The sequence below is a fragment of the Nannospalax galili genome, unplaced genomic scaffold (assembly GCF_000622305.1).
Source record: "Nannospalax galili isolate Female #2095 unplaced genomic scaffold, S.galili_v1.0 scaffold335, whole genome shotgun sequence".
NCBI classification, from domain to species: domain Eukaryota; kingdom Metazoa; phylum Chordata; class Mammalia; order Rodentia; family Spalacidae; genus Nannospalax; species Nannospalax galili.
In genome coordinates, this window is record NW_008337842.1 from 4,454,891 (window position 1) to 4,472,509 (window position 17,619).

Here is a 17,619-nt window from a genome sequence, read left to right on the forward strand (position 1 = left end):
TCAAAAATATTTGGGAGCTTTTATCTAATCCTTAAAAGAGTTTAGGGTTACCTCTTCAGAGGGGGGGATGTTAGAGTAGCCAAAAGCCCCATTAAAAAATAATAAAGAAGAAGAAGAAAAAAGATCTCTGGATAGACTGACTAGACTCCAGTGGATGAACTTGCACTAAGACATCTGGGTGCCAACACTTGGCTGAACAGAACTTAACATGTATGGTGGACTGGCAGAATGCATGTGGTCTGGTGAGGGATGGATTATGTGGGGACATAGATGGAGGAGGTGGGTCTGAATTTGATTAAGCACTGTTGTATGAAATGTACAAAAGCTCAATAAAAATATTTTTTAATTAGAAAAAAAAGAACCAAGTCTTCATTTCACTGATTCTTTGGTTTGCTTCTTTCATTAGTTTCAGCCCTGATTCCCTTCTACTGTTTTGTTTTTTCCCCAAGGTCTTCAGGTGCATCATTAAGTTATTTATTTGAGATCTCTTGAGGTATATATATACTATAAACTTCTCAGCACTGCCTTCATTGTGTCCCATAGACTTTGATATGTTGTGATTTCATTTTCATTCAATTTCAGTAATTTAAAATGTTTCCTTCTTGATTTCTTCCTCGATTGATTTATGATTCAGGAGTGTGTTGTTTGGCCTCCATGAGTTTGTGTACTTCCTGTAGTTTCTATCACTATTTTTTAAAAAATTTATTTATTATTTTTATTTTATGTGTATGCGTATATTGCCTATATGTAAGGTAAGTGAACCCCTGTTGTGCAATGCCCGTGGAGGTCAGAAGAGGCCATCAGATCCCTTGGGACTGGAGTTATGGACAGTTGTTAGCTGCCATGTGGGTTCTGGGATTCAAACCCAGGTCTTCTGCAAGAACAACCAGTACTCTTAACCACTGAGCCATCTCTCCAGCCCCTCTATCACTGTGTATGTCTAGCTTTATTCCATTGTGGTGAGATCAAACACAGGATATTATTTAATTCAATTTCCTATATTTATTGACATTTGCTTGTGTCCTAATATGTGATCAATTTTGTAGAAAGTTTCCTAGGCTGCTGGGAATAATGTATATTCTAGTGTTTGGGTAGAATGTTCTGCAGATGCCTGTAGGGTCCATTTGATTTATGGTATCAGTTAACTCTAGTGTTTTTCTGTTTAATTTTTGTCCAGATTACCTGGGTATTGAAGTCACTCACTCTCACTGTGTTCTAGATAACCTGTGGGTTTAGAGCTAATAGTTTCTTTTATGAAATTGGAGACACCTGTGGGTTTGTTTTGTCTGTATGTTTAGAATTATACTACTCTCTTGGTGGATTGTTCCTTTAACGAGTATGAAGTGGCCCTCTTTATCTTTACTGACTGGTTTGGTTTGAAGTCAATTTTGTCAGATGTTAGAATACCTCGGCTTGCTTGTTTCTTAGTCCCATTTACTTACAGTATCTTTTTCCATCTTTTTACCCTCAGGTGGTGTCTATTGATGTGTTTCTTAAAGGCAGCAAAAGATGGATCCTGTTTTCTAATCCAGTCTGCTAGTCTGTGTCTCTTTATTGGGGAATTGAGAACATGAATATTTAGGGTTATTATCGAAAGCTGTGTATTAATTCCTGTCATTTTGCTCTTCTGTGCTGTTTTCTTAGACCTCTTTTGATGCACTCTTCTGGAATTATTATCCCCTGGCACATTTAGGTATGTTTGTCCTTCTCTTCGTAAATGTGTTCCTTCCAGTTTCCTCTGTAGAGCTGGCTTAGTGGTTATAAATTCCTGTAATCTGTTTTTATCCTGGAAAAGTTTTGGTTTTCCTTCAATTTTAGTAGATAGTTTGACTGGATATCAAGTCTGAGTTGAAAATTGTGGTCTTTCAGAACTCGCAGTGTATCTATCTTCCTCTGTCCTTCAGACTTCACACGTTTCTGTCGAATAATCAGGTGTTATTCTGATAGATGTGGTGTTATTCAGATAGATGTGGTGTTATTCAGATAGATGTGCCTTTTTAAGTGACTTGACCTTTCTTGCAACTTAATACCCTTTTTATTCTATGTTTTAAATATTTTAATATTTTAACTTTAGAAAGTTAATATTTTAACTTTAGTTTCATGGGAAACTTCCAGTCTCGTCTATTTGGTGTTCTGTAGGCCTCTTGTACCTGGATGAGCATCTTTTTCTCTAGGTTTGGGAAATTTTCTCCTGTGATTTTATTGAAAATATTCTCCGGGCCTTTGGTATGGTACTTCTCTTTCTTCTATGTCCTCAATTCGAAGGTTAGGTCTTTTCATGATGTCTCAGTGCTCTCCACATTTTGTTCATATATAATTTTAAAATTGAATCCTTGACCTTCACTGAGTCAATTCCTCTATCTTGTCTTCTACCCCTGATTCACTGTGAGGCTCTCCACTGAGGTTTTTGTTTGATTTGTTGAGTTTTTTTGAATTCTAGTGTCATTTCAGTTTGGATTTTCCTCATTGATTTTCTTTGTTGAAATCCATTTTCATATTTTATGTTGCTGTCCTTATTTCACTCATCTCTGGTTTTGTTCTTTTGGAGTATTTTCATGTCTAATTTGAATTGTTTGATCATATTTCAATCATTGTTTTGTGTTCTTTGTCTGGAAGTTCTTCCAGATCATTTTTTGGTGATATTATTATGGAATTAGTAAATTTTGGGGAGATGTTTTCTTGAGTCTTTTTCTTTATACTGTTTCCTTTTTTGCACTGGGACCTGGGACTTGTGCATCTGAGGTAGTTTTTTTGTTTGAGTCCTTCCTTCTTCCCTCCCTCCCTCCTTCCTCCCTCCCTCCCTCCCTTCCCCTTCCCTTCCTCCTTCTTTCCTTCCATCCTTCCTTCCTTCCTTCCTCCCTCCCTCCCTTCCTTCCTTCCTTCCTTCCTTCCTTCCTTCCTTCCTTCCTTCCTTCCTTCCTTCTCACTTTGCCTTTTTCTTTCAGTAGGCATGTTTACAGTGTTCATGAGAGAGCTAATTTGTAGGGTTTAAGATACCTGTTCTCCTCTGTGAGGTTGGTACAGGAAGTTCCAGAGTGGTGTAAGTGGACCTAATAGGAAGCTTGGTCCTCTGCTGCAGGAGACTGTGTGGGCTGGGCTGCTGATGTAGGAAGCCAAGGCGTCTTAATATGTTAATGGTTCGTTCTGTCCCTTCCTGAATCGATTGCCACTTCCTTCATATCTCATTATCTCGTTCCTTTGGTCAGCATGTCTACAGTGAATCAATTCCATATCTTAATTAGCCTTAGCTTTATAACGGGTCTTAATACATGTTTAACTTATTTCTGAAATTTCTCCATTTTATTTTGTTAGGACATCCCTATTTTGCCCTCTCTTCTTCTATATAAATCTCAGAATTAATTTCAGTTTATGGGAAAATAAGTTTTGGTGGAAAACTTTTGAATAGATTAGTTTGAAAAGAAATTACATCTGTACACTATCAAACACTCCCAATAACAGTAGTTTCATATCAATCTATTTAAATTTTTACAGTGAGAGCATTTACTTCCTTTGTTAGATTTATTATTAAGATTCTTAGTTTACAATCATGTTAAGAGTTACGATTGGAAATATTTGAGGCTGAAATAGGCAAGTAGGACTGAATTTTGTCTGGCCTGGAGAACTGTCCTGAATTCCCATTGTTTCTAATACTTTGAGAAATTGTCAAGACCCTCTACATAGTTGTCTTCTGCAACAGTGAGTTTGCAGTCAGTCTTCCCATTACTTAGCATTTTTGTTTATTTGTTTTTGTTGGATAGACCTTTGGATTGCATGCTGAACATTGCTGGTGTCTCATTTCTGATTTAACAACGTTGAAACATGCCACATATGCCACTCAGTATGCACTAGTTAGGTTTGAGGACATGACCTTTATCAGATTAATGAAACTTCTTTAATAAGCATGTCCATATTTTGCTAAGAGGTTTGTTTTCAGAATAAAAAGACAGTTTCAGATTTTGATGCAATTCATGTGTACATGAGATAATTGTGTGTGTTCAAAAAAGTTTTTATTAGCATACTGAACTAGATAAGTAGATATTCTAATGCCGAAAGAAACTTATGTTCTTGAAATAACTTGATATACATATGTCCTAGCCCATGGCCTGGTGTTCCACAAATCCTGATTCAACTGTACTGTGACTGTCCTGCCCATCTGGTCAGTATGTACTCAGCGAAGTCTTCAAAGTAGTTTAATCTAACAGCTCCACCTGGTGGCAAACGTTGGGAATTTCTGCCTTCTCCCTGCCCCCTTTTCTTTGCTCTGCTGTTCAAGCTGACCCCTCTCTTTCATCTTATTCTAAATTTCCCTCAATATTCATGAAAATCATTCCTTCCTTTGCTCTTTCTCCCTCTTTGTCTCTTTACAAGTCTGAATCTCCTTAAATTGTGGTTAATAATGAAGAGATCAGTTGTAGCCACAAAAGAAACTATACATTTTGAAATGCTACTTGATGCCACAAAGTGCCAGCCCAGCTAATCTTTAACATCTCTCAAGGTGCTTAAAGTCCTCTTTAAAATATCCTGAAGTTCCAAAGCATTACTTAATCATTTTCTATTAATGCCCACTTTAAGACGCTCAAGTACTAAAGGAAAATTATTAAACTGTTCATAAGTCCCATTATTTCTATGCTTTTGTCACCAGCCTTGACAAATTTAGGATTTCAACCGTACTTTACTGCAAAGACCCGGTTTTTATTGTGAGTTCAACGACCTGGATACAGAGCCACCATCCACAACACTTTTCAGGGAAGCAGTCTGCCGCAGATGCCCTTTTGGTATACAACCCACTTAGGAGACAGAGACTGCCAGTAACTGAATCCTGATTCTAATTTCTTAACTCACCAGAGCAGAAATCACCAAGAGCATGGAGTCTCCCAGGTTTGGAGCTGACCCATGAGTAAGCTTGGCCAGTATAGCAATTTCTTTGTTGAGTTGATCTACGCTTTGCTTTGGGTATAGACCAGAGAATGGCAGTTGAGTCTGATAATGAAGACAGCACAGAAGGAGTGGGGCTGAAACGGATTTCTATAGCTACTACAATGCCCATGTAGCTGTGGGGGCATTTTTGTTGCTTGTTTTCACCCACCCCAGCCTACTAATGGACAATGGCAGTACATCGAGAATTACTGCATTCTCAAAGATAGTAGGCACCACAAAATCTTTTGGATCCAAAAGTTACCCAGAAGACACTAACAGTGCCTATAATAAACAAGAGAGAACTTGAAATAATACTGAAAATGTGGGCTGGGGATATAGCTCGGTTGTTAAGGTGCTTGTCGAGCACGCAGGAAAGCCTGGGCTCCACCCCCAGCATCTCATGAAACTGGAGTGGCAGTCCACACTTACAATGCCAGCACTACAGAGGTGGAGACAGTAGGATCAGGAGTTCAAGGTCATCCTTGGCTGCATCCAAGGCCAGTTACTCAGGAGGTTCTGGTGTTTGTGAGGTTTTTTAGACCCATTATTCTTATGAAACTGCTTAGTCTGTCAAGCATTGATAACAACTCTTAGAGAATTCTCTAGCATCTGTTTTAAAGAGAGTTAGTTATATCTACATTTTACTAGTGGCATTCCAAAGGTGAATTTTAAAAAGAGAAGTTAAAAATTAGGAAATCAGTTCAGCATCCAGGCTAAGTGACCAAGATTTTCCTGGTGTTCTAACCTGTTGCACATGCTGTCTGCCCCCTTCAGCCTCCTCTGTGCCCCTTTGCATTCATGTCTTCTAATCTCTTGTTTCTTTTGAAAGGTGGGGACCCAAACTGTATGCACTGTTCCAAATGCGCTCTTGCCAAAGCAGCATAAAGCAGATGTAACAGGATGACGTCCCCTCCCTCCCAAGGTAAGTATCACTGGTAGCTGCTGCTAGGTTAAGCCCATCCTCTCAGAAGATCTATCTAGAGCCTTGGGGACCTCTTAGAACATCTGTTTCCCATGGGCCACAGCCTTTAGTGAGTGTCCAGCTGAGCCAGAGAGCATTACAGTATCTCATTCGCCCCCCATCTCATTCTCAATAGTCTGCATCTCCCAGGCCTTTCAGCAAGCAAGGACGCTGTCCTCCAATGGAATCACTTTGAGATCAGCTAAAGTTTCTGGAAATGAGGTTCTACCTGTTAATCTTGATAAATGTATTAGAAGTGCTACTTTAAGTAGAGCATTCTTGTATTTGAGAAAGTCTCTCTTGATGAGGAATGAGGATGGAGCCTCAGAGTGACCGACCACACTTTACACTTGAGTTCTGCTAGGAATGGGAATTCTTTAAAAACAAACAGCTATACCTAACAGTGACATGTTGTACATACATGTTGAACCAAAAAACTAAAACTATGAACTGGTTCGTAAGCCATATTAATAAAGGATCATGCATATTCCATAATTTGGCAATATTTTACAACCATATGAGCATGCTTATCATGATAACAGATTGTTTGGAAGTTACTTAGTTCTCGGGCAGAGACTGTTTTGACCCCAATTCTAAGTAAAACAACAGCACTACAGTTTGCCTTAGAGATTATGAAGATACAGGTTGAGGTCCTAGCTTACTGGACATGCCTCCCAAAGTTCTGTATACCTACTTCTAATTAAACATCGATGTATTTGAGATGCCATTTTAAGATGTGGAATAAGTACCATTAGAGCAATATACTATGTAGACTTCTTTTGATGAGACAGATGAAAGGTATGTGTTAATTTAAGGTAGGGGGATTTTAGAAATGACTTGGTTTTTTAGCCTTGAATTTTAGATTGTTCTGAAATGAGGTTGAGATCACACTAGACTCTCTGACACCTCTTGCCACCATCAAAATGGTCACTGAGAGTGAACCTGAAGGGGACCATGCGCCCCCATCTGCACCTACTCTCACTCATTTTGGAAGGGATATAGCTGATTGTGATTCATAGATTCAGCTGTTCTTATTCCTGGTATTTGAACAAAAATCCGTGCTTGAAACAGCCTAAATGTTCCACATAGTGCTACGAACAATATTCTTCTTAGCTGGTCATCTTTAAACCCCATCTTCCAATGCAGAAATTCATTTCTCCTCTTTTGTTTTGTTTGCTTAGTAAAAATTCCAAATTAAAATTTGCTTGATTTTTCCCCCCTCACTGGGTTCATGTGTTAAGCTTGTGCTCTTTAGAGTGAGTCTTTTGAGGGAGGCTGACTCCAAGCTATTGTCAGAACCAAAAAAAGAAAGTGTCTGTGTGACTCACCAGAAGAGTCAAGCTCAAATGACAAAGTTTGAATTATCCAGAGATGAATTTATGACGGGAACAAGGGAGCTGGCAGTCGCCATGTCTTTCAGTCTGAAATGTCATGTAGTCTCAGCCTTGGAAGAACTGCTGGGCCCTCCGCAGTTGCTCATGTCATTGGCCAAGGACTTTGTGCTCTTTGAGTCATTTTCTTGCCATCCTCAGGGCTTCTCCCCAGCACTGTCATCTTGGCTGCCCATGGGAGTCTAGTAGCAAGAAATTAGAGGTGACATCCAAAGCCACAGACAGGATATAACTGGCTGGTGGTGAAATTTAGTGCTGAAACCCCCTACAGTCTCAAGACTAGATAATATCCAAATGACTAATGGGCACAGAGGGGTGCAGTCTGGCTGTGTGCAGATCACAGACTTCTTGCTCTCAGCCTTCAGGTCTTGACTTCTCTGTGATGCTCTAGGCTGATTTTAGCTTAAGAAGTCGGGTTAGATCTGACCTCAGGTTTCTCTCCTGGGTCCCTGAAATGTGAAGTGGCCTGAGGTGTGCCAGGTAGAGCAAGGGTTGTGTGAGGTGAACTCATTACATGGGTTTGTATGTGTGCAGGCTGCTCTCCTCCCTCCCTTCTTTCCTCCCTCCTTCACATCAGAAAAGTCTGTGACTAACGTGAAGAGAAGAGCGCTTATACCGCAGCCATACCTCCACAACATAATTCTGGGGTCAGAAAATTCTGAAATCTACTGTCCTGGATTTCTATTGAGGCTCCAAACAATTCTGACTGTTGTGAGATCAGAGCATCTTGTGGACTGACACTGAATCTTGGCACAGTCTCTGCCTCATGGCATTCCCCAGCGCAGTCCATGCTCTCCACAGTACCTTAATGTATTAGGCGTATGGAAGAAGCATTCAGGGTCTTGTATTTGCAGCCCATTCTGCTAATGTTTCTGTTGCGGTTTCGTCTTTCTTGTCTGACTTTCCTGTTGACTTTCTGTGTCTTCATGCAGATCCCTGATGGCTGACACGTGGTGAGCTTTCAAATAAGAACATACCAAGACAGCCCTGTGACCTGACCACATACTCCCCCAAAGTTGTATCTCCTTGGGAAATGGAAGAACCAGGCCTCCTTCAAGAGCCAGGGCTCTTGCTAATGGTTCTGTCTTTATCTCTGTTTACTGTTGTTTTCCCCTTTCTTGTTATCTCTTTCCGAAGCCCCCTTCCTTGCCTTTCCTAGGGATAGACCTTAGGAAGATGGACCAGGACTTGGGATATCTGCATTGCACCCTGCAGTCCTGAGTCGGCAACCACTGCACCTGTCTTCAAGACACCATTCTTCCAAACAGACGCTGGAAGGCATTAGCTTCTAGAAATTCACTTTTTTTTTTTCTGCATGACTAGCTCATAAGGTGGAATCTGTGGAGAGCATTTTCAAGAATTTTCCATTTAAAAAAAATGTGACTTATCTTTGGCTTTGATCTGAGCGCAAACTCAGTGGTGTGCAGCTCTTTTTGTGTCTGTTTCCATGGACTCTGCAGAAATTGAGGTGACATACCCCTTCTGTCTGGGCTGTTTGTATAATTGTACATAAATGTAGCAATAAATATATTCTAACATCATCCAGAGCCTGGTAGCCACTTGATTTTACATCTTTCTGGGAGGCAGTGACTACCACACTTTCTGGGAGGCAGAAACTACCACACTTTCACAGGGTGGTCCTGCTGACCACTGGGAACTGCCCAACCCAGCTCAGTTTCTCATCTTCTCTGATTTCACCAAGTAAAGTGAGTTTGAAGCTCATCAGTGTTTGGAGAGACAGTGAGGAGGGCAGAGGGGATGCCAAGTGGCATTAGGAATTCATGGTGTTACAGGCTGCAGGTGGTTTGAATGTCTGAACACTGAAGCATTGGGTAACAGTTTGCAACAAAACTCAGCTATCTCAGTCACTCTAGCATCCTGTTAAGAATGTGTTGTGTTAAGAATGTTCTATTGCAAATGTGATAGGCATTCGCACAAAGGTAGGTTTTAAAGGTTTTTATGAAAATGGTACAAAATATGCATGAGAGAAATTTTCACTGGTTATTAGTAGTTTTCAAGGGCACTAAGTAGGTCTAGTTGTTTTAAAGACAGCCTCCTCATACTGAAGATACATAAGCAAATAGCCCTTTATTTTCCCAGTATAATAATATTCTTCTACTACCAAGAAATATTTATTCAAACTGGCCTCTCATCATGCACTTAAAGTCTTTTGTTATCAGCACTTATTATAACTTAAAAGATAACCATGTGCTTAGCGTGGTATGTTATCAATCTGCTCTGCCGAGGTTTCCTAGTAGGCCTAGCCTTAGCCATATAGAAGTTGGCATATAAGCATTCAGTCATACGACAGGAATGCAACGGAACCCGAAGTTCCGTTGTTAAAGACAAGGGTTTGGAGCACTTGAAAAGCTACTTTTTGCATATTAAAAAAAAAAAAAAGAGTGGAAGGGACTTGAAATCATCAGATTGAGGACTCTGAACCACCAGTAGATGACTCTGAACAACTGGGCAACATCGTACTTCTACCTCTTAATAGTCCATTAGAGATCCAGGTCAAGAGAGAGGCTGCTGTCCACAGCAGGCCCTTGCCACACTACTTTTCTAAACAGATCTTTCTGGTTGGAACTAATGAGTGATACAGGCAGGAGCCATTAGAGAAGGGGGGAGGTACATTATTGTTGCTTCTGGCTATGGTGTGATAGGAGATAATGCTGGTAAGAGACAGTGCAACTAGGCAGAAGGGGAGCAGGCCTCAGGGGGATTTCCTCAGGAGGTAGTAAGATCTGGCCCTTGGGTGTGGTCTCTATATCAATTAGTGGTTGGACCTTATACCAATCACTACAGCCTGGGGCCTCTGATTCATCTGCTGTAGGAGGAGGTGTTGGGAGTCCTACATCGAAATTTACTCTGTAAAATCTCCCCCTGAAAAAGAGAAATAAATTGCCTACTTTTAATATCACAGAAAACATGCTCTGTTGGCATAGATGGGCAGCTGAGAGGCAGGAGTGTTGAAGACCGTTTATGTTCTGATGCTAAGAGATGCACTAGAAAATGACAAGACAGAACTCACCAGGCTCAACCCTTCTGCAGAGATAGAACGCACTTGACTGCCACTGTTCGTGCCCTATTGGCTGTTTTTCTCCTGGCTCTTTTCTGTACAGGGCAAAAGAACGTGAAGGTAAGACCTTCTTGCTGAAGATACAACACACTTCGACACAGGACTCGGAGGAACTGAATTGGAACTGACCTAGAAGCTCTCACAGCATAGGAAGATCCTATGCAAACTGCCGAGGGAGAACAGCAGTGGTCTTACCCAGCTGTAAACCCTACGAACTATAACAACTGGCCCAGCAGGGCATTTCCAATAATGCAATAGTGGCATTTTAAGCCGGAAGTTGAAGACTCAGAAGAAGAATCTACACTTTTTTCAATAGAAAACTCCCGGACCCGCCGGCATCGGCACTGCGGTGCAGAGCGCCCCCTGCTGGTCTAAACACCAGGCTTCCTTCCTGATCTAGCTCCCTCTCCCAGAGGTGCAAAAGCAAAGCTGAGGGGAAGGAGCTGATCACTTCTATCACCCAGAGGGAGCACCTAGGAGGGAGGCTGCCTTCATTTTACATAGATCCCACACTTGGGATCGGCACTCTGCACCCCTTTCCAGGGAGATGGAAAGCGGTGAGTCTGCAGAGGATCCATCTCTAGGGTTTTCTCTAGGCGGGCTTGCTGTCTGCAGGAAGCCCACAGCTTCCCCACATCTTGACGTCACAGAGGTGACCCACAGGAAGAGTGGGTCTGCCTTCTTGGGATTGGGAGGTTGGCGGGAAGCCCAGCTGCCTGAGACATGCCCAGATCCCCCAGAATGGGCTTCAGCAAGGCCCAAGGTCTCCACCTTGATTAATCTTCTGCTCGGTTGCTCAGTCCATTTAATAGACATCAGAATCACCTGGAGGGTTTGCTAAGAAACAATGCTGGGCTCCCTTCTCAGAATTTCTGATGGAGCAGGTCATAAACCTGGCTCAAGTGCCTGAATTTTAGTAGGTTCTCTGGTGAGACCAAGGCCACTTTACTGGGGACCAACCACACTTAAGACCCAAAAGCACTTGTTTGAGAGAAGGAGTGTATTTATTGTTCTCTGCAGACACCAAAGAACCAAATGTTCTCAAGGCTGAGTCAGACTGGGCGGCTTTTGCTAAGCCGGGGGCAGCAAACATTCCTTGGTCAGTATGAGTAACTCTTACAAATCAATATCCTCTTCTAGCCTACAGCCTTGGGGACAAAGAAGTGGTGATGGATCACACTCATTTCAGTCTTAGTGGAACAGGATAGATCAGTACCAGCTGTACCTCAGCCCTGAAATGGAGATTTAAGAACAGAATGAATTCCACATCATAAAACTGTATAGAGCACTGTGCACAGATAAACGTCTAGCCAGTTGTTTTTTGTTTGCGTTTTAAACGAGGATGGAACAAGTGGATTTTTAAACTTTTCATTGAACTATAAACATCAAACATTTGAAGATAAGGGAACAGCATAGTGAGTCACAAACTGAACACATCTGTGGAATCAGCAGAAGACCCAGCTAGAGAATGCCCCATGGGATCCTGAACCTTGCTTCCAACGGGCAGTCAGCACCAGCCTGCATTCTAATATGGTAGATGGTGTTACTTGGCTTGTAATTTTGTATAAATGGAGTCATTCGGCATGCACTCAGTGTTCGGTTTCTTTCACCACCACACCATCAAGGTTGCCAAATGCCAAACCAGCAAAGTCTTCCAAGTTTGCAACCCAGCATGGCTGTCCTGGCGGATCCTTTGTAGGTATCTTCACATGGACTTCCTGCAGAGGACCTTCTTGCTGGGCGTTTTTCTAGAGGATTTTGACTCTCACTGGTTTCCACCAGAGCAAATGTCTCTTGCCAGATGTCATACTTGGAACTAGTCACACAACCTTTTTAAGGGATAGGCAAGTGAGCACAAGGGAATATTTGGTGAGCATATTAGTCTTTGTGTATTAGAACAGACTGTGCTGGTTACTTTTGGTTAACGTGACAAAAAGGAGAGTCATATGGGAAGTAGGAATCTCAATTAAGGGATTCCCTCCATCAGACTGGCCCGTGGCTCTATCTATGAGGCAGTTTCTTAAATTCTAGGTGATGTGTGAGGGCCCAGTCCACTGTGGGAAGTGCCATCCCTAGGCAGGTGGGCCTGGGCTGCATAAGAAATAAAGCTGAACAAGCCAGGAGGAGCAAGCCAGTGAGCAGTGTTCCTCCATGGGCTCTGTTTCAGTTCCTGCCTCCAGGTTCCTGGCTCGAGCTCCTGCCCTGACTTCCATCAGTTTTGGACTGTGACCTTGGAGTTGTCATGAAATAAAACCGTTCCTCTCCAAGTTGCTTTTGGTCATGGAGTTTACCACAGCAACAGAAACAGAACTGTGACACGGCCTATGGGACATGGATACTTTAAAAAGAAAGTTTATTTGACATGATTTTGATGGCTTGTGAGTCATGGTGAAGCCTGAGGTGTCCATCATAGCACGAGCAGGGACCTGGTCAAGTGAGGAAGGGGCAGAATGAAGGAAGACTCACTTTATAACCTTCCAGTTCCTGTGAGAATTGTATCAGGTCTTTCCCCTAGGCCCCTCATCTTGAAGGTCTCATCATCTTCACACTGCCACTTTGGGGAGCAAGCTTCTCAAGAAATTCAGACCATAGCCAAACCATAGAGTGTCTCTGACTGTCCAAGGCTCAGGAGTACCTCTGACCTGTACCTCTGCCAGGGCTCACCCATGTATTCTCGCCCCTCTCCATTCTTCTAGTGTATGTATTCTGTATACCCATGGGGAATTGGAAGGCCTGTCTGGAGGCATCCTTGACTGTTAGTATTGGGTAGCAATGACACCACTTCCAGGAGTGCCACCAAGCATCCTCTGATGCACTAGGGACTTCCACAGCCCTGAATGTCCACACGGCATGGTTGCCAGCCCCTTGTTCCCATCCATGGACTGTGGCCCCTGTGCACAGGTTTGTCATTGCTCCATCTAGGTTGAAATAGCAGGGAAAGCAGTCAAGGTAGAAGGCCAGACTGAACAGTGGACTGTGGCCTATATCCCTGGCCTTTCCAGTGGGCTCAGCGACTAGCAGGACTCAAGGGCAGAAGTAACCAGGTAAGAGAAAAAGAAGAGGTCTGTGTGACACCCAGAACACTTTAGCCTCAGAACTGTAGAAGACAGTAGGTCTGTGGGGTTTGTCATCCAGCAGGCCTCCCTCCACATGGGTCTTACTGACCCTCTGAGAGGAACCTGCAGTCTCCAAGCATGCGCATGCAGGCCTCTCATACCCTGAGCTCCACACATTCCATTGTCACTATTTTTCTGCTTAGGGTTGAACCAAGGCAAAGATAAAGTTAGCAGGTCCAAGCCATTGCTTTGCACTGTCCTCATGGGGCTGGCTTTGATGGTCTGCTGGTTGTACCCAGCGTTGTTCTAAAGTGAGGCACACTCTAAGGCTCACCCCCTCCCCCCATTTTTCTGCTGTGTAACTTTGGGCAAGCCATTTAACCTCTGTACTTTAATGCTTATACTTATAAAAGAATGCATTATCTCTATAATATACTGATTTTATTCTTCCCCCCACACAGTATCTGTAGGTACCCAACACTCATTTTTAATTCCTTTTGGTTGAATGAGCACATGATGCTATTCACCTGTCTTGTTATCCTGGGGCAGCCTGCTCACTCAGCCCCGAGGGCTAGTTGTCAGAGTGCTCTAAGAGCTCAAATGTAGATGCTTGGTATATTCTGTGAAACAGTGATGCAGTCAGGAGGTGCAGGGCTGGTCTGTTGCAATCTCTGGAAGTATCCTTCAAATCCAACGTCAAAAAATCAATACTCAGGGTATGGCCCACTTCCAGTTGAGGCCTGAGGTCCCACTACACAAACTTATCTCTGTCTTCTGCCCACCTGCCCTGGAACACGGGGCAATGGGGATCCAAGGAAAGAGCCAACTTCAAGGAGCTCATGACCTTGGAGGATTGTTAGGGGCACAGCCCTGAGCCATGGTGTGTGTGTGTAGGTATGTGCAGCTCTGCTTATCCAGGAAGATCAGACACATTCCAAGTTGACATTTGGAAGGAGCAACCAAAGGGCTTTGTCTATTCATTTATCACAGCTATACTGAGCAATATTCCAGGGTGGCGAGATGAGTAATGAACAAACCACATCAGATAGTGACACACGCTAAGGAGATAATGTAAAATGGGGCCCATTAGAGAGGAGTGCTGGGAGAGTGACTGAGAGGTCAGGAGACTTCACCAAGATGATGTTGGAATAGAGACACCCGACCCATGGAGCACTAGGACGGATAAAACCAGGCAGGGACTAACATAAAAATGCTCTGAACCAGGAGTGTGCATGCTGAGGAAATATCCAGAAGGCCCAGTATTCCCCATTTACAGGCCACCCCCTCCCCCCGGCCATGACAACTCAAATGTTTTCAGGGGCCTGGCATAATGAAATGAGTGGGGCTGTACACACATGGCCAGAGGCATCCAGAGCAAGCCAGGAGGATGGGTGGGGATGAATGTGAGAGTTATGGAGGGGCAGGATGAAGACCTGGGGGTCAGCTATGTGCATCTTGTGAGACAGGTTAAGAGCTGGAGGCAAGGCGCAGCTCTCGGGCTAGGTTGGGATTTCTGACTCGCAGCTTCTCTCACACTCTAGCTCTGGTGCTGGGTGTTCTATGATTCCCACTTAATTACGTTGAAATTGGTGTGAGGTAGGAAGGGATTCCCCTTTACAATTGAAGAAGTAGCCGAGCTTCAAGACCACGGTCTTGTTCATGGTGGGAGCACTGCTCCAGAGTTCATGCTTCTGCCTCTGTGCCCCTACTCCAGCCTCCTCCCAGCAGGAGTTTGTCACGGTGCACACCAAGTTCTTGTGAGAGAGATGGAGAATCTTTCAAAGCCTTTGCTGTCTTCCCTTCTCTGTCCTACAGTTCCTGTCAACCGGCTGCTCTCAAAGTCCCTCACAACCTCGGCTGGATTCACGCTCTGAGACAGAGTTAAGGATGCTCACCTTTGCAGATGCCTCAGATCCAGGAGACGATGTGCATGGGAAGGCAGGGGAGGGAGGACCACTGTGTGGAGACTCTGGGGTTTATAATAACTTGGCCCTGCTGCACCCTGACCTTCACCTCCCCAGGGCCAGGAGTTTTTTCCATTTTCCACACAAGCATCTCCATTATGTCTAGCTCATCCATTCTGTTTATGGTTTGCAGCATTTCGGCATGGCTGCACAACTACACTTTGTTCTTGATAACATAGAAAGCCCAAGAATCTCCACCAGAGTTTACTGAACAGTATTCCACCGAGTTCCCTAATTAGACATGCCCGCTCCCTTCATCTTTACACATGCTTATTTGAGGCAATTATTCAAGTGAACTGTGATTTACATCTTTGGAAAGCAGAAACAGAAGAGCTTTGAAGGCTGCGACAGTGACAGCCTCCGCCCTGGTGGCCCCCAAGGGCTGAAAGGGACTCTGGCCAGGAGTGGGAGGCGCAGTTCAATCTTGGACTTCTGAGATTTCCATCTCCAGCTAGGGGCTGGGAAGGGAGTTTACTTGGACATCGCACTCATTCTTACTTCTCATGTTGGATCTGTGCCACCGGCAGCTGCTTCGTCACACATGCTGGTATTTGCAGTGGGTATTGTCAGAAGACTGAAAGCTAAATGGGTCCTCTAGAAAACCCCAATGACAAAAACCCAAACAAGGCCCAGGAAATAAGTGTACCACCCTTCATTGTCTAGAACTACAAAAAGTCTGGAGAGGAGGCAGGAGGCAAGAGCTGACAAGCATGGGTAGTCCTGGCTTTCCCTGGGTCTTTGAGCCCTGATTCCCTGAGTGCTGGTGGGCTGGCCAGCGTCACAGCTCAGGAGAGGCAGATAGATCTCTGGGTGACAAAAGGCATCTTTGTCATGACTATTCACACATAAACAGTGTTGAAGGTGTGGCCTACTGTAGGAAAGAAAAGACCCAACATCACATCTGCTGCTTTGCCCCCAGGAGAAGTTTAAGTATGTATGGCTGTAATATAACTGGAGTCTGTTCCTTAGCTTGATGTTTTTCTAGAATAGCCCATGCCAGAGCTGGTTGGGTCTGTGTACTGCCTTATAGCATAGAAAGTGGGAAAGGACATTCTGGAAGCATGTGGAAGGGATTCCAACCATAGAGTTGCCCTTGACCAAGTGCTTTAACTGTTCTGCATTTCTAAAATAAGGATAATGCTTAACTCAGGATTTTACATTATATAAAAGGATAGCACCGGGTCCTCCCTGCCAGTCCCATCTTTTCACCCTTGAGAGCAGTGTTAACAAAGAAGAAATGAATGCTTAAGGACTGTCATGTCTTCCCAGAAACACACCTGACAATCAAAAAATGCACCATACTACACAGGTGGGCTCTGTATTCTCATAGTAAAGAATGGGGTGTACCATGATGCACATGGACATCAGAGGCCACCTCATGGAAGTCAGTTCTCTCCTTCCATCATGGGGGTCTGGAGATTGAACTTGGGCTTGGCGGCAGGTACTGAGCCACCTCCTAAGCCCTTAAATTTTTTTTTTTCAATTTATGTTTTGGCCCATTTTGAGGTGTGCGTATGGTGGGAATGCACAGACAAACTTGCTGGGGATACCCTCAGAAATAAATGTGGAATTCAGAGGACTGTCACTATTGGAGTCCAGGCACTATGTAACAGGAGTAATCTGGAATACCTCCCTTTCCTATGATGATACCTAGAACTCCTCATTCGTGACGAGCCTGGTAATGGAGGTAACAAGGAGAAGGCTTCCCGGAACTTCTTGAAGGCTACAATGTCACTCTTGAAACGGCCTCACTTGGCTGTATCAAATTACATTGCAACAATTCATATTCACAACATAACCACTTAGAATGCCTCAACAGTGTTGTGTGTTTGGGCACCTCTGCTGTGCACATAACAATAGTGGTCACTTTCTGAAGACCCACTGTGGGTTAGCAGGTCCAAAGGGCTTTACTCCTTCAACCCTCTGTCTTAATAACTCTAGGAGACTTGGGGATGGCAGGGCAATTGGTGACCTGTTACTCTACCCTCACCCAGGCCTCTTTGGAACAGGGGTTCCTACTCTGAATTCTGAGGCTGATGACTACACCTCAAAAGAAATTTTATTTTTTCAAATGCTAGTTTAGAAATCTTAAGGGGGGTTAAAAACAACATACTTTGAAATCCCCTTCAAACACTAAAGTGCAGGTAGAAAATCTAAGGAGTGCTTATAGTTAACTCCAGGGCCAGGTGTTTTGTTATGAATAAATTTATCATTATACTTTTATTTTTTTAATAACAGCCTCTTCCCAGGT

At 43.5% G+C, this 17,619-nt stretch overlaps 1 protein-coding gene across 3 annotated transcripts in view; it reads left to right on the plus strand.

Moving 5' to 3' along the window:
• Nucleotides 1-8,810, plus strand: part of Rdx (radixin) — a 90,548-nt gene extending 81,738 nt beyond the window's left edge. For 2 of the 3 annotated variants that reach the window (XM_029563411.1, XM_029563412.1), the window contains exon 16: nt 5,747-5,840. In XM_029563411.1, coding sequence (XP_029419271.1) covers nt 5,747-5,813 — 67 coding nt within the window. In that variant the 3' untranslated portion in view covers nt 5,814-5,840. Of the gene's footprint in view, nt 1-5,746; nt 5,841-8,201 lie in introns of those variants that run through there. The other variant, XM_008832812.2, reaches the window with a different exon arrangement.
• The last annotated feature ends 8,809 nt before the right edge of the window (nt 8,811-17,619 follow it).